Raw genomic sequence first — 20,091 nt, 5'->3', positions numbered from 1 at the left:
CTAGATTTATCACCTGAAGGACACCACAAAAGCACAGTTAGTTTCAGCTGTCTCTGGGTGGGTTCTGGACATTCTGCTAGAGTGATCAGATGAGAAGCACGTGTATATTTTATGAAGTATTAATCAAAGCAACTCCCACTTGACCTGATGAAATGCAATACACAGATTTTGATACTGAAGCTCTCCAATGAGAAACATCTGGGTTATTTTTTCCTCTGGGATGACCTCTGATTAACATGAGTTCAGTGGAATTTCTGCAGTAGGTCGGGGAATCTTTTTGTCCTGAAGCACAGAGCAGCCACCAACAGAATGGCCATTTGATCATTTAGCTGAATAGTTACAGTACTCAAAAGTGAGGATAATGTGTGGTCCATTTAAGAGTTAACTGTAAGCTGCTAAAAGGAATAAAGGTTCACTTCAGTGCCCATTATATTCCAAGCCAGTGCATCTGTCATTTTTAATTTAAATCTGTATTACTTAGCTGTCTAAAACTTTACACATAAGTGACAGAGTTACCCATTCTTTCTGTTATGGGTAAAATCACCATTTCGTTACCTACTTATTGTGCAAAATGTCAGACAGCTCTAGTCTGCATTAAAAAATTGTAGTCAACTTCTGGTAATACAAACAATTACTTCAGATAAGAAGTAGAACTATTTTAAGAAAAATGATTTATTGATATGAGTAAATGGAAGATTATAAGACTTAACAGATCCTCTCCTCATAGGCTTAATTTGTCTAATTAAAAAACAGTGCAATAGAAAATTTTGATCAGAAGTCTTCCTGTTTTGGCAAAGAAAGATGCAGAATTTTTTCAAAGTGATTTTTGATCATGAAAATAGGTGTTAATAAGCATTAGTGAATATACCCACTAACAGCAAAGAACAAAAATTTGGTGCAGTTGAAAAATACATCACAATTTAAAGGACTCTAATGACATCTACCCATTTAAATTCAACTTTTCACTAATTTTGAAGCACTGCATCAAATACTTTATGCTACAATATTCAAATACTATATTTTTCACTAATTAGTTATGAGACCTAGTGGTCAAAACATCATATTAAATCAAGGTGAGGGCACTCAGGAATAATTTTTTCTGATCTAGGAGTGATATATTTGCACAACCTGTAGCATCTGGAAATCCATTCCACTGGGTTGTTTGTGTTCCCATGTAACATAAACCTTGTAATCTCATCCTAACGTGGGGTGGGACTGAGAGCCCATGAGGATGATGTCTTATTCATACCTTTGTTGGCCTTCTTGGCAGAGGTTCTGCATCTCAATAGGGCTGGATTTGGAGCAGCTTTGTGGGGTAACCAGACCTGTGGCTGCTCTGAGGTGGAGGGGGTGCTGGCGTGTGGGATCTGACCAAACCCCACCAGAGCTGTACCCTTCTTACTCAAATTATATATTGCATTCATATATTATCATTTCATACACCTGTTTTTTTTAAATGAATGCAGTTTATTTGTTGAGCTAAACCCATGCAAATCCTATCCTTTTGAGAAAGTATTTAGGACAGTATGCAAGAGCAGTATCTGTTTTAAAATATTTCACAGAATGGATTGGGTTGGAAGGGGGATCTAAAGGTCATCTAAGTTTGGTAGACCTTCCCCTCCAGGCTCCTCAAAATCCCATCAATCTGGTGTTTTTTTTCTACCAAGTTGAGAGAAAATACACTGTATTTGGAACTTGCTTCCCTTGCTAACTGGAAACAGAAAAGAAGAGATGGGGAATTTTGTGCTGCATCTCCTGAGGGTTTGTCTGCCCATGTTTACAACTGGTGTGTCACACCAACACAGTGTTCACCCTCATCTTTCCTCTAATGGTCTCTGTACCACTGCTCATGTTCCTGCTTGGCTTCATGGCATGTTTCAGGACAAGGATTTCCTCTTACAGACATGAAACATCTCTGGGCTCTTAGTTCTAAGGAGAAACTGCTGTAAGTAAAAATGGATGCAAATGTAGCTGGTTCCGCAAAACAGCACTTGTGTTTTTCAAATGAAGTGGCATTGTGTGGTGTTCCAAACTCTTGCAATCACTTTGAATATTGGTGCAACTGGGATTTTCTAGCAAAGTGGAAATGGAAAGGAATTTTTTGAGCAGGAAAATCAAATCACAGAATACACCTTCAGCTGAAAAGAAAACAGCATTTTTGAGGGTTTGGGGAGATTTTTGTTTTAACAATAATAGACTTTATACGTGCTAAAGCTGACATATGGCCAGAAGCCTTGGATGCCACCAAAGGTTTTATTAATCCTTTGGAGCTATTGATAGGTGGTACAGATCAAACCATCCCTTAAGATTTGAAGGTCTGGGCATGGGTAACAAAGAGGAGTTGCACTGCTGCAGATTGCTGCAGATGTGACCCATTGTGGGGTGCCCTGTGTCATTGGAAATGCAAAGATGCATTGAAGCTCTCTTGGATTGTTCACTCCTCAGCATACTAAATGCTTCTCTAAAGTATTTCAGAATCTGAGCTATAAAGTAATTTGAATTCAGAAAGGAAGATAATAAAATAATAGATAGAAAAAAACCTCTGTATAGTATAGACTGTTTGAAAGAGCATGAAAGTCTTTATCAAATACCTTTTACAGTAGAATTCATTTGTGTTACCACAGGGAGCAATTGTGATCCTCAAATCAAGACAGCAGAAAAATCTTAAAAGGTTTCTCCTCCTCCTCCTCAGATCCACATTATTTTGATGCTGAATCTTGTCCCAGATTTATCATTGCTACTCTTTGGTTTATTTGTCTGCTTCTCTCCCTGATCATTCCTGTTTATTCCTTCTTTTTTCCTCCACTGTTTCCTTTTCAACTGAGTCCAGATACCAAGGGAAAGTCCTGTGCAGATTACCTGCAGAAATACTGGGGGGAATTTTGTCCAGCATTAACTCTCAACATGTTCTTGGTCAGTTTCCCTACTTGGCCTTGCACCTCGTGCTCAAAATGAAATTTTGTCAGGAAAGTCTCAAAAGATTTGATAAATCTCAGTCGTTTCATTTGCGTTGAGTTTGTGGTTTTGATGTGATAGCTTCAGGGCAGCCAATGACAGGCTTGAATGTCTGACCTCCCAGTCTTGAAAATAAACTGTTACTTAGACATTTAAAAAGAAAGGCTTGAAAAGAGCAAACCCAAAATTCAAGTTACAAATACAATGAAAATATGTTGATTCAAATTGTTGACAATTTTCTGCCCTTTATAGCCTATCCATCAATTCATGGAGGCTACTGCCCCACAGTTAATTAACTACGAGTAGCAAACTCAGAACTGAATTATATTCTTACCTTTTTAGCATCCTGTCTCAGAGTAAAACCTTATCCATGGGAGGCAAACCAGAACTGCAGATCACAGCAGAGCTCTTCAGCTGCAAAGACAAACCAGCAGATGGACAAGCTTAGAAATATAGCCCAGCTTTGGAACTGGCTTTGAGTTTACATTGAATTTACCATTTGAGGCATCAAAATTGTATTACAAGGTTTCTTTAGAACTGAAAACGGGTGCTAAATAGAAAATAGATGCTAAATTAGTAGCATCTTGTTAATTTTGCACATCAAACAAACCCAGCCCCTTAAAATGAAGAAGGATGTTTTTGCTTGGCACTTCTATGCTGGATTTGTTGGACTCAGACCTTCCCCAGGCCATGTGAATTAGCTGGAAGGCTATTGAGATAAAGTTCCTGCTATTTATGAGTTTTAGAAAGAAGATAAAGTACATGTTTCCATTCCTAAGAGGAAAACAAGCCCCCATGGGTTTTAAGACCCGGTGGAAAAGGCCATGGAGATTTTTGAATACCACTAAGGAACAGGCTCCCATCTCTCCATGTGCATTGCTCAGAATGTCTGTCTGCCTACTCTGTCTTTACTATTTCTCAAGTTGTACTCTACTCCCTCCAAAATCGGAAATGCTACAAAGCAGTAATCCTCCATGAGGGGAACGTCTGCCATTCCATGTAACTGTATTAAAGTAAATGTAAACACACACATCAAGTTGGGGGAATTATGTTCTGCAGCTAAATTGGTGCATTTCCAGCAAATACTGAGAATATACAGCTGGAGGATGAAGGACATAAGCCTGTTTGTTAATGCAGTTTCACAGTGAAGGTGTTAGAATTAGCAGAGAAAGGAAGGCAAAGAGAAAATTGCAGAAAAGCTTCATCTATCTCCTTATTGCCTCCTGAGATAGATTGTTCAGAGCTAAAGGAACACTAGACATGAACCAAATCTCCTGCTGTCCTATATAGCTTTTACAATCTCCTTTTTAATAACCCAAACTACAGGGTAGTCTGACTATTAGACAAGCCGTTCTTTTGAATTCTCTCCACAATGTGTATAGACATGATAAAAAAACCAATTCTCATTAAAGCTGCCAATGCTGTTTCAAAAGCAGGTGGTTTAAAATGTTTCCTATACAAAGCAAAACACATTTCTTGTGCATTACACACTGCTTAATAGGGAGTGTAAGATTACACTGCTATGTTGTGTATAACACTGCATCTTAAATAATAGGATATTGTAAGTCGTGTTGGAAATATGTTTCACATGAATATGGAAGATATAATGATATGCACTGAGCAATTTTCAGAAGTGCTGGAACACTGCCTTGTGTGACAACCTCTGAGCTAAAGTAGTTGAAAATAGCATCTGGAATTTCAGATTATACAGTCTCTGATCCTAACTGATTATTTTTTCTGGGATATTGTTCAGTCAGCATGTGGATATATGAAAGATAAGACTCCTCCTCTCCTGTGGGAATGCTTACTGTTTATATTATAAATTAAGGATGGTAGGAATTGAGTGCTCTCAACATGCATTTTCATTTTTCACCAAAGTCAGTCTTTTATGAGGAATACAGGATTGATCTGAGGTAAAAATTGTGATATACAGCTCCCTCCCTAAGCTGCTTCTTCATATCCTTTTCCAAACCAGTTCTGAAAAAAAAACACAGCAACCTACAGAGGTCCAGTTGTACTTCTGTGCAAATTCAGTGTTTGCCATTCACTTCAGCAGAAGCAGACTTTGGTCCTTCATTGATGTGAACAATTCAGTCTATCTGTGAATTTCATCAGCAATCAGAAAACCTCATAAAGCATGGTAATTCAGGTTATTATGAATAAGCACAGTAATTCATATTATATTTTAAAATTAACAAAACATATTTGTATGTATTATAAACTGCTTTTAATGAAATAAAATTCATTTGGGTTTTCAGTGTGCCTGCCTATCTTAATTTCTCAATCTTCTGCTTTAAGGAATAATTACTTCCTTTCTGATAAATCAACTTCTGCAAACAAGGTGAAAATTGATTATGAGCTGATTAAGTTAAATAAAATATTAACATAAACACTTACGTAATGTAGCTTGGCAGTGAATTTCTTATTCTTGAACAGGTGAATTTTAAAAATGTATTTTCTGCGAGTCCTGTTTCTCCTGAGAAGTCTCTGTAAATTCAACAGGTGACATTACAGATAATCCAGTAATCAGAGTTTCACCTGCCATTTCATGGACCCATAAACTACTGCAGTTTAACTTACATGACTCTAGCCAATATTAATGTATGTAAATAACATGTTAAACACCTAGTTATCACTCTGCCCATATTAGCTCTTTCATACTAATGATTTATTTTCATTTTCTCCAGGATATAGACCTGCGGCTAACTGGATTTGATTTATAAGAGGGGATTCTGCAGTAAATGGCTGCTCTCTTCATATTGCTGCTATGGAAAACAGAATTGTCAATAGGATGTAGTCTGATAAATAGTGCTGAGTGAAGATGCAGCTTCAATAAGTGTGAAATCAATGGAAGATACTTACCGCGTGAAAAGCCTTTTGAGATTTTTCTGACAGGCGCCTATTTAGGAAACTTGATCTGTTTCCTCCGGTCGCCCTGTTTTTACACCAGTGGATACAAATCAGATTGCTTCACTGTAGTTACACAACTAATGTGGGACCATGGCCTTCCCAAGATCCATGTGGCTGGACTGTGTATGGAGAGCGACGGCGCTCCGCCTGCTGCACACGGGATTGAACGCCACTTTCGCTTTTTCCATACTTGGATTTTTGCTCCACGCCGCAGCTGTGTCCTCCCAAAAATTGGATGATACCAACCCAGTGGTGACCACCAACTTTGGCAAGATAAGGGGGATTAAGAAAGAACTTAACAATGAAATCTTGGGGCCCGTTATCCAGTTTCTCGGGGTTCCATACGCTGCCCCTCCAACAGGGGAGCGCCGCTTTCAGCCTCCTGAGCCTCCATCTCCCTGGGCAGACATCAAAAACACCACCCAGTTTGCTCCAGTGTGTCCCCAGAACATTATAGAGGGCAGGTTGCCTGAAGTCATGCTTCCCGTGTGGTTTACTAATAACTTGGATGTAGTTTCAACCTATGTGCAAGATCAGAACGAAGACTGCCTCTATTTAAATATCTATGTCCCAACCGAGGATGGTGAGTTAATAGCAGGCAAAACAGGGAGATCTTTTTATTTTCCTGTTCTACTTTCTAACAGTATTAATTCACGTGTACTGGTAGCATGCATGGCTTTCTCTGTTTGCATGCCAGCTTACTACATGTGTGCATGCTGCTTTTCTCTGTGTGCGTTTGTCCTTGCTTTTTGATTTTTATTTTCTTTAAATTTCTTTCCTTCTTTCTGTCTACACTCATTTTTTTCCCCCCCACAGCACGTGTAATTTTTAGGTCAAAGTTGGTGCCTAATTCTCATTGCCACCCACTGACTTCTGGGAAGATGCATCAACATCTTTTCCATTGCATGTGCAGGCACAACAAGTTGAGAATCTTCCGCACCTAATAAAGCAGGTCATATTTAAGTTAGATAGTGGTGTTGCATGCTCCTACTGTCTGTGACGGAGCTCCATGTTATTTTCTAGTCTTCTATTCATTTTTCAGTCAAAAGAATATCCAAGGAATGTGCCAGAAAACCCGGCAAGAAAATTTGTAGAAAAGGAGGTATGTATAAAGTGGACAAAAAAAAAAAAAAAAAAAACCCAAACAAAAAAAAACCGGGGGAGAGATCGAAACCTTGCAAAAGGAGAAGGAATAATACAGGTGAAAGAGACTGATTGCTGGTGCTGTGAACTGTTAGGGACTGTCTTGTCCTGGTGGAGAGGTGTTTAAAGAGAGGTCTGTGTGTGACAGATGAGAAGATAATTTTTAAAGCCAGGATCCAGTTGCACCTGAGCATCTCTGCCTGGCACTCTCTGCAGTGACAGTGCTGGCAGCTTCTCTCTTGGCCCCCAGGCTCTGGGCAGTGCCTGCAGTGGCACCAGGGGATGGGATGGTGTGTGTGGATGCAGAGCAGGGAGCTCTGTGCCCTGGGATGGGCACTGCCACCACTGGAGGGGCTGGCACAGCCCACAGCTCTCCCTTCCAGAACTATGGCATAATGGCTGGGAAGCACTATAGCAATGCAAGGCTGAGACCTGCACTGGCTTTCTCCAGGATATTCCCTGTTTTCTTGGAACAGGGTTAACTTTTCTGGAGTGTAGATGTGAAAGGTTTTTTTTTCTTTTTCGTTTACGCGCTTCTAAAAGTGAGCTTTGATTTCCTTTATTCTGTGATTACAACTCTCTTTGTCAAAGCCCAAAAACTCTTAATAGGGGTGTAGGGAACTGTTAAAATATTGTGACATGGTACTTTGGGAGCTAGACTGCTTTTGGAAGCTTTGGAAACTTGGCTTCTCCCCTTTCTGTGTTAAATACTATAGAAAAGTTTGCAGATTTCTTTGTGAATATTTGCAAATTCCTCAAGCAGTTGACATGCAACAGAGAAGGTCTATTTTGGTACTGATTCAAAGGAGGCATTTGGTGCTAGTTTCGAAGTACTAATTTTGTACCATGCACGTTCATTTTTGCATCAAATGATTTTCCTTTATTGTTTTCTTTAAAATAATGTGTTACCTTAGAGCTGGACTACATGTGAATTAGAATGCTTTTTGGGGTAAACAAAGAGTACTGTGAACATGCCCAGTTGTCTATTAGCTGTAATCCCTTTATTTTTCATCCTGTTATTCCAAAACAAACACATTTTAGGAAAGCACATAGCAGAAATGTTTAGAGCTGGGCAAAATTTAACTCTTTAAACTCTGCATTAGTTTTTTAAGGCAGTATCTAGGCTCTAAATGAGGGTGGCCTTGTTCCCAAGGCTTTAGCTCTTACAGCTTCTAACTGCTGGTTGCTGCTAGCTGTTAATTATTAATTGTTAATTGTAGTTGCTCGATGCATGCTTTTTTTTGAGATGTCAAAATCCACTTTCAGCGACTTAAATCAATTTGTGTTTAAAGTGTCAGGCTTTGAGGCATCCTCTGTTTTCTGTTAGGGAATTTTTGCTTGGTGCTGTAAAAGTACAATTGGTTAAGCTGGGTTCCCAGAGCTGGAAATGAAGATAATCAGGGTACTGCGAGCAACGTCACTTCTTCACACACCATTCAAGTTAGAATAACTGCTGTCATTTATATGCATTCAATTAATGTGCAGTGCTGCAGCAGTTATTACGCAGTTCATCAAGCGTGTGTAATTAGCTGAGCAACTTTCACTTCCTATCACCCAGACGCTGATTCACAAAGTCATAAATAAAGATGCAGATCCCCATCATTGTTCTCGGAGAGCATCTTTCATATGAGAGAGTATTAAAATAAAAATAATCAGAAAAATAGCAAAAGTCAAGGGAGGGAGAGCCCAGTAGCTGAGAAAGTCATGCTTATTGTCCTGTGGGCCTGAAGGAGAATAAAGAGAGTTACTTGAAATTCAGTGTGTACCTTTCCACTTAGATTCATTGCACACACAGCACAATAAAAAGCCTACCTCTTGCTGTTGACAAGTGCAGAGAGCTCCTGAATACTTTCAGCTGGGCAGCTGAGATATCTGTAGTAATGCCTGTTCTCTGAGTAAATCTCACTCTACTCACCTGTGCATAACCTGAGATTTATCCTGGGCTGGGATTGCCCCCATGGCCAGGGGCAAAAGGAGTTGCAGGACAAAGCTGCAGTAAAGTCACAGCAACTGAGCAGCACCCACAGCTGGGAAATGGCAAAGAAGAAAGGCCCTACACTCCTCTTTTGCTGGATTTTTAGGTTACAGTCATAGCATCACAGTGATGAAAATTATTGGAAGGAGAAGATCTGGAAATCAGAGGCAGACTCTCACAGCATTTTTTTAATTAATAAAGGATGTGTAAGATGAAAGTGACTGAAGCAGCAACCATATGCTACCCTTACATTTGGTTTGATTCCTTCTTACCACATGAAATAGATTGAATTCAATAAATTAGTATTTATACTTAATTGTCAGCTGAGGGACATTAGAAAATTAAAAATTTTGAGGAATAGGGAGCAATCTGATTAAAATAGATGTGGAAATGAAAGGAGTTCTAGCCATGAGTCATGCTGGAGATGGTAATGAGCATTATATCCATGACCTCCTGTTGGGATTTGGATGTGCCCACAGCAGAGACTGCAGAATGATAGGCTGAAGCTGGGTGAAAAGAAATGACACAATTCTGCATGTTTTTTGCAATACATGGAGGCATGTATTCCAGTTACTTGTCCTTCAATTTACTCATTCAAAAATAAAGAAAGGGCATCTGGTTTTGTGTCTTTCCCTCCAGGTGTGTCAAGGTCAGAGGCTGCTAATTCTGTTTTGGGTATGCAGAAACTTGTGTTTGCAAGGGCTGGTTTTGGAAAATCAATGCAAAGGCATCTGAGTAATTTTGTGGGTTTTTTTGAGTTCATTTTCATAACTATATTTTAATAGACCCTGGTTGTATTGTAGGTTATACCATTTTAGTGATTGATACTAATTATATTATCTATTACCTGGAATATCCTGAATTTCCCAACAAAACTTTGCAGCATTTCTAGGGATTACCTGAATAGTATTCTACTCTTTGGCATTTCAGTCCTCTAAATTTACCTTATGGTCAAAACACAAATATTTTACTTGTGATCCAGAATGTTTACTAATCTCTTAGGAGGGCAAGTGCATCCTGCTTTAGCTGCATACCTGTTGTGTTTTAATACTGTATATTCATTTCTTTCCATTGCAACGGTTTGCACGAGGAATTTGCTAACTTGATGACAACTGCATAAAGAAAATTTGGAAAGGATCACTTATAGCCCACTAAAAGAATCCCCAGGTGTTGTGTGCTCTGCACTTGGGATGACAGTGTGCTCTTTCTTAGGAACCTGTACTAAAACTTTCATGCTGCCTGAAGATGCCTCAATGGGAAAATGTGGAGCTGTAGGTGGTATATCCTCAGTGTCATGGAGCCAGGCAGATGCAGTTTTGGATAAATTAGTATTTGTAGGAGATTTAGGTGTAGAATAAGGAAAGAAATCACTTGATCCTTACTTTTATGTTTAGGAATTATCAGTGGCTCAGAGACCGCCCACTATCAATGACTTCCCCACATGTGGATTCTGTTTCTTATTCTAGTCAGGGCAGTGAATAAATTTTAAATGCGGAGACTCATGATCTGAACTACCTCATTTGAGAGTGTAGGATTAGACAGTTCTATTAATATTTATGCCTCCTAATGGGCTACTTGATTTTCAGAGCAAAGCTCCCCACACCATACTTTCTGGGTTATGGCTGTGGTTACTATGGACGCACGGGAGCAAATGTACATACACACAAATATATTCATGGAACTGAAACACAAATCACACTGCTGTAATCTCATCCTGCTTTGATCTCCCTTTGTTTTCAATGGAGAATATGTTACATCAGTTCTGTTTTGTAAGAGGCTCTGATAACCTTAGGGCTTTAAGCTTAGCAATGTGAAATATTCTTTAGAGGACTAAGCAGAAATTTCACCTGTTACCTTGTGTTTCTGTAGAGTGATTGTTCCAGTACTCCATTTAACTACCCTAGAACTGTTTACTTATCATCAGATCTTGGAAATGAGCAATTAATAGAACTTGTGCAGCTCCTGTGGACTCCCTTAAATGAAGATCTTTCTCTAAACCCATTTCAACTCTGAAATCAAACAGAAAAGGACAAGCTGAGACCTTTAAAATGTGTATTTCCACTGGCAAAGGTTGAGAATTTATTTTCAGTATTCCTTTTTTCTAAAGATGTAATTTAGAAAATAATATCAAAGTAATGGAAGAGTAGATGGTAAATTGTCCAAAATTACTGAAATATTCCTTTCTCTAGGGCCATGTGAGTGAAAAATATGAAATCTAAGGTGTGAGCCTCCATCACTGCAGACAGAGTTCTGTCAAAATAAGTTATGTTGTCAATAGACTAAAAACATGCCTTTGCAGACTATTGCCAGAGCTCTGGGTCTCTTGAGATTGAGTTCCAAACTTACAAAATATTCCTTTGTATGTAGTTTGGGGGACATCAATGCTTTAAAAGGGTTTATATCTTCATTAGGCCACTTTGAAGATTCCTAACAAATTATTAGCCTTTAGTATATTTGTATCAGTAGTTGCCTGCACATATTTGAATTTTCACCCCCAACCATGCTGGGTCCTGGCGAGAGCCCTCATCCTTACTCCCTGTGGTATCAGCAGGCCCAAGTGTAGTCCATAATCCCCAACTCCAATGCCACTCACCAAGACACCACAATTGTTCCATTTTTCTGCTCCTTTCTGAAGCCCTGTTCTTCATTCCTCCTCCACCACTGCAGCATTTCCTGTTATACTGGTAATACATGGAAGAAGATAATGAAGCAAACATTGTCTTGTACAGACCTTTTCATCCTTGCACAATCTAAAGCTGTTAGTGTCAGTTAGCAGCATTTTCCAAAGACGTGCAGTAGGTTTATGTCATATTTGAAATAAAATGCTTAAAACTCTGATGTACTTTCTCCAGCGCTCTTTCTGGCTGAGCCAGTGCTTGACAATAGAAGACTCTGCAGACTGCATTTTAAGGCTCCAGTCATCTTAAATGCCATCAGCACTGGTCACAGTCCCCTGTAAATGTCTGGTTGCTCGGGCTCTGGGCTCTTGCTGACCACACAGCCACGGTGCTGTCACTGCTTTGTTCATATACCTTGACAGTGCTTATAGCTCTAACAGGTCTTAAATTCTGATCTAATTCCATTCCTTGTCCATTATTTTACTGCTTGCTTTTCATTTTCTGCATCCTCCCCCACACAGGCTCTAAAATAGCACTGCTACCCTGATAATGCTAAGTCGGATAAAACTGGTTTGTGCTTCTTCCCCCGGCCTTTGTTGGCTTGGGCTGGTTTTACTCAGTAAACATCTGTGAGATGGTTTTCCTTTCAATCTGTTAGTTTCTAATTTATCAGTTAAAGCCAGAATGGATAAATCTTATAAAAAAATAACTGCATAAGTGTATTTGTACATTTTCAGGAGGAACTTTTGAGTAACTAATATGGCTTTTGGATAACTATTGTTTTCTGATTGTTTTTCCCCTCCTGTATTATAGCATTATTCCTTTGCTCTTCTCTGCGTTAATGCTCTTCATCTTTTTGTTTCCTTATAATACACATGGATACAAACATTTTTTGTATTCTTTGGATATTTTTAAAGCTTGAAACATGGTGCTTACATGTGTCAAACTATTCTTAAGGATCATCTCACAATGTTAATAATCTACTTATAACTTGAATATTGCTCCAGTATAATTTCTTTTTCTTTTCTTTCCAAATTATTTTCACTCATAATTCTTTAGCCTTCTTCATTTTTACTTACTTTATGATGTCAAATTTATATGTCTTCTCCACTTTGATATGTATGGTATTAATAATTATGCTCAGCATTCAAAAATCAACTGCTTTAATGAGCTTACCGTAAATGAGATTTGTTTTTGGGATATCAAACCATTTCCTTCTGTTTTAATATTAATATCTCTTATTTTACTTTCTCATGCTTGTAATAATGTGATTTATCCAAAGAAGGAGCAGCACTGAACAATGCAAGGCTAAGGGAAGTGGGACAAAGCTGAATTTAAGCCATGTTTGCACCTCTATTCCAACACAGTGCAAGGACCAGAGTGGTCTCTGGCTGCAGCTGGAGCTTCCTCAGGGCTGCTCTTGCAGAAGTTGGAAGAGACATGGCAATGGCAAAGTCCAGGTGCTGCAGCTGATTTCCCCTTCCAGAGTTGTGCCAAAGTGTTTTGGAACATCTCAGCAGCAGCAGTAAATCATGCTGCTAATTCCTCTGCTGTGGGAATTCTGTTAATATCCCTTAGTGCCATCAGAGCAAGAATCAATCTGCCCTGGCAGAGCTTTCTGCATGCTTTTTATGAGGCTGGATTTTCACTTTCCTGTTTGTACTGGGAGTACAGTCAGCACACAGCAAGTTCAGTCCTAGCGATGTGTTTGAAGGGAAAGGAAATTCCCTGGTTGAAGAATTGGGGCTTTTTTTTCAGCTGATGATGCTCTGTAAGTAGTTCCTTTATTGAAATATCATAGCCATGGGGAGAATGCATCTTCTGCTGGGTTTCTGTGTTCATGAGGGTATAACCAGTGGGTTTGACCAAAAGGACACATTTTGGAGGATACCAGAACCAGCAGGACAGTGTGTATGTTGTTGTAGGCACAATTCACATCTTCCTGCCATTGACAGACATTTATAATTCAAGTGAGATGCTGACCTCTCCTAGAATCATTAAGTTTGGGCTGTATTAATGCCAGTAAATCAGGCCCTGCAGAGGCAAAGTATTGAGGTCTCTTGGTATGATTTAATATTTAACTAGTTTTTAAATTCTTATTTTATAATCTGTTGAAAATCATATATATATATAGAGAGAGAGATATAACCTAGTAAAGCAGAAATGACAGGAGAGAGGCAGCTATTTATTATTTGTATTTGTTTTCAGAAAAGCTTCCATTTGTTAAATTTCCCCCTTTTTGTAAAGGCCTTCTTTAATTATTAGCTGAAAATCAGGTATTTATGTAATTACCATAATTATATCTACATATCTAGTGTACTTGCAATTATTTCATTAAAAATTGTAATTATTATACAATTATAGGGGATAATGATGCCCTTGTAACATATTGCAGAAGCCCTAATTAAATGGTAGCATAAATGAGTTGGAAGAGATTTTGAAGTTTTGAATATTGTTTTATCAGAAATATCAGAAGTGAATCATCCACATTATGAACTGGCAGTAAAACCCCTGCAAAGTTATTTTGAGAAAATATTTCACAAAGCTCGTGAAAGAAGATTTGTCTCTATTGCCTTTCTGTCTTCACTTTCTGTTCTCCATATTTTTACAGCAAAAACTGTCTTCAGATTTTTAATGGAAAGGTGCATTGTGTGGGAAGAAGATTGCACAGTTGCTGAATGTTTCTAGAAGGCTCAGCCCAGAGCAAGCACAGTTTGTACTTAGAGATCCTTTTTCTAAACAGAGGCAGAAACTTATCCAACAGTTGGCTGAAGATGATGAAAAACCTCCACTCAATATGAGATTCTTATTATGTGCTGAGATTCAAAGATCTCCTTATATATTGGAGTGTCCAAATTTTGCACCTCCAGGTGTTGGGGAAAGAGGATAAAAAAATCCTCTTGTAGTACAGGTTCTTGTGATGGTCCAGGCACAGGAGATGGACTAAGCAGCATGGATACAGAGGATCCCTGAGATGCTCCACAGCATCTCCCTTCTCTCCTGCAGAGTGGGTGGGGAATAACTGGCAAGGATAACATATGCTAGAATCTACCAAAACCTCAGGATCACAGATTTCTCACCCTTTTTCGTGTCAACCTTCTGGAGCGTACAGATGATCTCTCTCCTCTTCCTTCAGCTAATTTTAGAAGTAATTTAAAATGGCAGTAGAGTTTTTCAGCTTGTTTCCTCATGCTGTGTTTCACGTCTGGCACAGGGTGTTGCTCACCGGTGAGTGCACAGCCCTGACCCTGTGGCAATGAGGAGCCACCCTGACCTTGCCACCCACCTCAGCTCGGCTGGGAACAGCCCCCCAGTGATGCTGGGGGCAGGATGGGAGCCCAGACCAGCTGGGGGAGCTCCCATCGTCCCCATCTTCCATCCATGCCCCTCTTCCCTCCCACCCACCAGCTGGGCTCCTCCTGCAGCCCCTGCTCCCAGCTTGGTCAGGGCAGCGATTCATCCACAATCTCCCCATTTGCTTCAGGCGCAGTCAGGCAGGTTGGACAAACCTTCTGTTTAATTCACCTGATTCGCTCAGCTCGGCTCAGGAGGGCTTGCAGGGTTTGCTCTAATGCAGGGATTTAAACTCCTGATTTTTAAACAAAATGGTGGGAGAGAAACTCTGAAGAACAGGGGATCTTGGATCAGCAATAATGTCTTGCCATGCCCTGAGCTGAAGGAACACCATCCACCCATGGCCTGGAGAAGAGCCAGGATAAAACTCTCTGTTTATCCCACCTTGTGTCAAGGTTCCTTGCGGAGGCTGTCATGATTTGCTCATATTTTTGGGGTGTTTTCTTGATGATTTGTTGCCCTTTAACCCAAAGTTCTGCACTAGTCTTCTTGTCAACCTCCCTACAGTGCCCTTGCAGGGATTGTTTTTGTTTCCTGCCCACATTACTCTTCTCTCTTAATTTAATATTCTCTAGTATATAACTTTTAATGCAATGAGCAGGGAAACAGAACCAGCTGCATGTAGCTGACCCAGTGAAAACTCATTTTCTGAGAATCCTCATTCCCAAAGATAAAGTCCTAATGAGATGGACTCAGTGGAAAGGGAATATGAAACCTGCATTTGTCTGCATATATATGTACATCTAACAGCCATAATCACATCTGAGAGCTCAAAGAAAAGCTGGTACAATTTGTCTTACTTGATTGCAAAATTGATATTGACTCATATGTTTTCATATTTATTTTAAAGTAGCAAAAAGAAATGGATTTTTTTTAAAAAAAGGACTTAATAACTGAAGGCTATGTCTAAGATACCTATGTGAGACAAACAGAACATTTTGCACATTTACCAATCCCAAGACTGTTTTTATTAATAAGATTTTCCATGCTCTATACAATACTTTGGATGCATGAAATATTGCTGTGTATGGCTGTTGGAGAGGCAGGTTTATTTAAAGAAATTTCACAAGAAATCTCGCTGCAAACCTAGATTTTACAATCTTAATCCTTCCCCGTTTGTCTCTGATGTTAAATGCAGATGAAGTAGCTCTCCATATGAATCAATTAATAGCTGTGCTATGTGGAACAGGAGAGCAAATTAAGTGTGTTTTCTACACTTTTCAGTCATTTACTGAGCCATTGGTTAATGAAAAATAAATTACTTTTCCTTGAAACAATGACTTCTGAAACAATAAATAATTGCTATACTTAAGAGCTGGAGCACCTGCCATCTCTATTAGATGGAGTCTCCATAGATGAGGTCTCACACAAAGGAAGAAAGAAAAGGGACATCTATTGTTTTTTCTTGGAAGCACCATGAAACCCCTGATTAATTGCAATCCTTGCCTTGATGCATTTGCAGTTCAAGCACTGGAGGCAGAAGCACATCATGATACAGGACTATGAGAATGGGCGCTGGAGTTTTACAGAGACACCAATGATTGCTGAAGAGGTGAAATTCCACGCTTCACCCTGAATTTGGGGCTGTTGATGCAAACACCTCACACCCCATTGTGCCCATTTAATTCTGTGCTGCTCAGGTGTGACAGGGAGCATTGTCCCTTGGCCTGTGAGACAGTGACAGGCTGATTCTGTTTCTCCTCCTGACACCTTTGAAAGATGGATGCTGAGATGTGCTTGGGCAAGACGGGATGCTGGGAGACAGATGATGAGCTGGGAGCAGCAAGGAAAGGGATCTGACAGCAAAGGAGGCTCCTGACACACATGTTGAAGCAGGTGTACACTGCCAGGCACTGTGCAAACCAAGCAGAGAAATGGGATTAAAAGACTCTTTCCCTTTAGGCAAAATAAAGTGAAGAAGAAGGGAGTGCACAATTCCACCCTGCAGTTTTTAGTGGCAGAAACTATTTTTCTCTCCAGAGTTTGCTAAGATATATTAGCTGCTGTTTTTCTGCCCAGAGCTTTGACATTTTCAACTACAAGCTAGTTTGGCTGAGTATCAGCACAACAAGCAAGCAGCAGTCAAACAAGAGAGGAAGAAACAAATAACTTCTCAGAAATGCTCCATACACAGTCCATGCTTGATATTTGCACTGTGCAAGAGGCCTGGCTGTCAGCTCTCTCTGCCCAGCCACCTGTGTTAGAGGACATGGCACAAAATAAGTTTCACCTAAGGCAGAGCAAAAGCCAGCACTTAATATTGCTCCATTGAAAATAGATAAACTCAGCAGTAAGTCAGATTTTGGCCCGTTGTTTGAATTATGAATATTCTTCTAACTGCTGTCACTTCCTTGAAGAAATACAGTGGTTTCCTTGAATTTTAAGTGACTTTGGATTGAAATTCTTTGTGAGTGATTATCTGGCTCAGTGAATACTGTTGTTATCATTAGCAATTTGGGGTGTTAACCTTTTCACTGCTAAAATCTCTGAGTGCTGCCTGACACTGTCCCTGCTCTTGGGAAATAAAAAGGTTAAGAAGCTGTTGAAATGCATTCAGGAAATGTCATAATTTTCAGGCTGATGAAGGGCTAGCCTGGAAGAGAACAAAGAGCTGATAATAATAATTACAATTACTTTGTGCATGCATAGAAGACAGGTTGAAGGAGCATGGGCCACAGACAGCAGCTCATTTTTGGTTCTGCCCCCATTAGTTATGTCACATTCCTGCTTTCCCTCTCTGACCCTAGAAATGGGCTCCTTTGGTTGCACCTTTCCAGTGATTCCGGACCTCAGTAGCTTTTTCCCTTTCCCTCCCTCCTCCCCTGGCTAAGCAGCATCTGGCCCTCTCCCTCTGCTGAACTTGTGTGACTCTATTTCAAGTATAGATTTAGTTATTAAATCTGGAGATAAAGTATGGATCTGTTCCAGTAATCAGATACTACAGTGATTAGAGCCATGGAAGTACTGGGAGAGATCAATTAGATTAAATTATCAAATCATTATAAGCAAACTCCTAAAGACAAAGCAATAGAAAGTAATTTTGTGTCACTATTTCTTTGTAGAATATTTATATTCCCTTATTGTTTGTTTGCATCTGTTTTCCTTGTGTGTATGTTAAGATCACAGCGGCATCAAACCTCTTGCTCAGAGCTGGGCTGGAGGACAGAATGAACCAATTCTGCAATAAAGCTCTCTCTATGATGCTGGTCATAGGCTAAAACACATTATTGCTTGTACTCTGGGTGAAAAAAATACATGCACATGGTAATCTTACTTTATAAAGCAATTGGGCAGTTTCTTGAGGGAGCTCATTTCAGATCCCTGGGGTTAGGCAGAAAGCATCCTGTTCTCTCACCAGCCTTTTATCTCTCTCATCCCATTCTGTATTTATTATTTTGACTGTGTAATCTTATTTTGAATACTTTTATTGCATAAACCCAGTGTTATGAACCAGTGCCGGCTAATTCAGATAAAGGTTTGTGATTCATTCTTTAGTAGCTCGTTTTCTGGGCTCCTCTGAAAATGGTTTTCTAGTGTATAATAGCCATTTGTGTCACTTCTGAGCCTTGAAGTTGTGTTTTCTGCAGTCTGCAATGTCATCTTCTTAGCATGTATATATATAAGCTTTTCTTTATTAATCTATATTTTAGTAACTACTCCAGCTAATGCTAATATACTGCTTTCATGAGAGAATTGGCAGAATGGTATACATCAAAGGCAACAATTAGTGTATTTTCATTTGACTTGTTCAGCCTATTAGGTTGTTAAATTTTGCATAGAAAATCATTAGCATGTTTAATTTGGGAAAGAAGCTCTTGGAAGGGGAGTTGAGGATGTAAATCAATGGGTGAGGAGGCTTTCGTAAAACAGCAGCGACAGCTCTGAAATGTCAAGAAATATTTCCCATATTATTAACTGTAAATGCAAAGAGATGAAACAAACTGCAGGATTATCACTGGCTTAGGAGTTAACAAAGAAGCTTCTGATGGTTCTGTCTAATATTAAAATCTGGAGCAGATTGTATCACATCCTTTTCTCGCTGAATACTGCCATAAAAGTACAAGTTTGGAATTTCAAAATATCTGCCCTTTTCTCAGGGAAGGTGAAGGACATCTGAATCAGGCTTGACATTATATATCTCCCAGTTTTTGGGTTTTTTTCCTTCCCTAAAACCAGCTGAAGAACTGTTGCACTGGGAGTCGTGTTGCAGCTGTTAAATAATGTTTTTTACAACTCCAGAATTAGCTGAACTTGAAGAAGCGACAGAAAAAACTATGAAGTGCCTTTCCCCTCCATCTCTTCTGGGAATTTGGCAATTCAGAAACTGTTGTCTGGTGTTAAATAAATTCAAAAAGGTTTGGATCTTGACCAATTAAAGTCAAAGAAGAAAGGTCAGAAATCAACGCCAAAATAGAATTGAATATTCCCTCAGACAGCAGCTAATCAGTGCTTTTGTGTGGCCTGCTGTGCCAATATCTATTCAGAGGCTGGTCATTATGCCTCTGTTCTAGGAGAGTAATAATTTTGGAATCTTCACTGCCCTAAAATCAAGCAATTTACTGCCCTTTTTTTTTTTTCCCCTGTGTTTTTGTGATGTTTGCCTGATAAACATTCAGTATTAGACAAAGTGTCTTTTGGTTTTGTCCCTGCACAATTCAGGTTCAAATTTCTTTAAGTGCAGATACTATTATTCTTTGGTGCCAAAGTACTTGATTGCCTTCATAAACCAGGAAATCTAGCAGCAAAACTGACAGAAGCATCAGGATTATGTTATTGATTATTTGGAAGACAAAAAAAATCCATAGAGTCCTTTGCATTGTGCTCCAGTGGAAAGCACCTGGAACCATGTGCACTCAGTGGGTAAATTCATCGCTACAGAAAAGTCAGCCTTGAAATTCAAATCATGTTTTACAAGATCAGGCCTGAATTCCCATTTTTAAAACATGAACCTACATAAGCTTAGAGACAGATGCATGGAATTTGAATGTTTTGTAGATTTTGAAAAATTTGCCTGAGATACACGAACATCTTTTTATTTTGTTGCTTTTTTCTCCGTTCTAATTTTCTTGATATGATTTCACATCTGTCTCATTTCACAGTTTCTCCTATAATAAAAAATCTCTTTTATCTTTTTTC

At 39.3% G+C, this 20,091-nt stretch overlaps 1 protein-coding gene across 2 annotated transcripts in view; it reads left to right on the top strand.

The window, feature by feature from the left end:
* NLGN1 (neuroligin 1) overlaps positions 1–20,091 on the top strand; it is a 376,495-nt gene that overhangs the window by 71,730 nt on the left and 284,674 nt on the right. For both annotated transcript variants that reach the window (XM_058811941.1, XM_058811940.1), the window contains one exon: positions 5,643–6,448. In XM_058811941.1, the coding sequence (XP_058667924.1) occupies positions 5,956–6,448 (493 nt within the window). In that variant the 5' untranslated portion in view covers positions 5,643–5,955. The remainder of the gene's footprint in view (positions 1–5,642; positions 6,449–20,091) is intronic.

Source organism: Ammospiza caudacuta, chromosome 11 (genome assembly GCF_027887145.1).
Source record: "Ammospiza caudacuta isolate bAmmCau1 chromosome 11, bAmmCau1.pri, whole genome shotgun sequence".
NCBI lineage: Eukaryota > Metazoa > Chordata > Aves > Passeriformes > Passerellidae > Ammospiza > Ammospiza caudacuta.
This window is presented reverse-complemented; position numbering and strand designations above follow the sequence as displayed.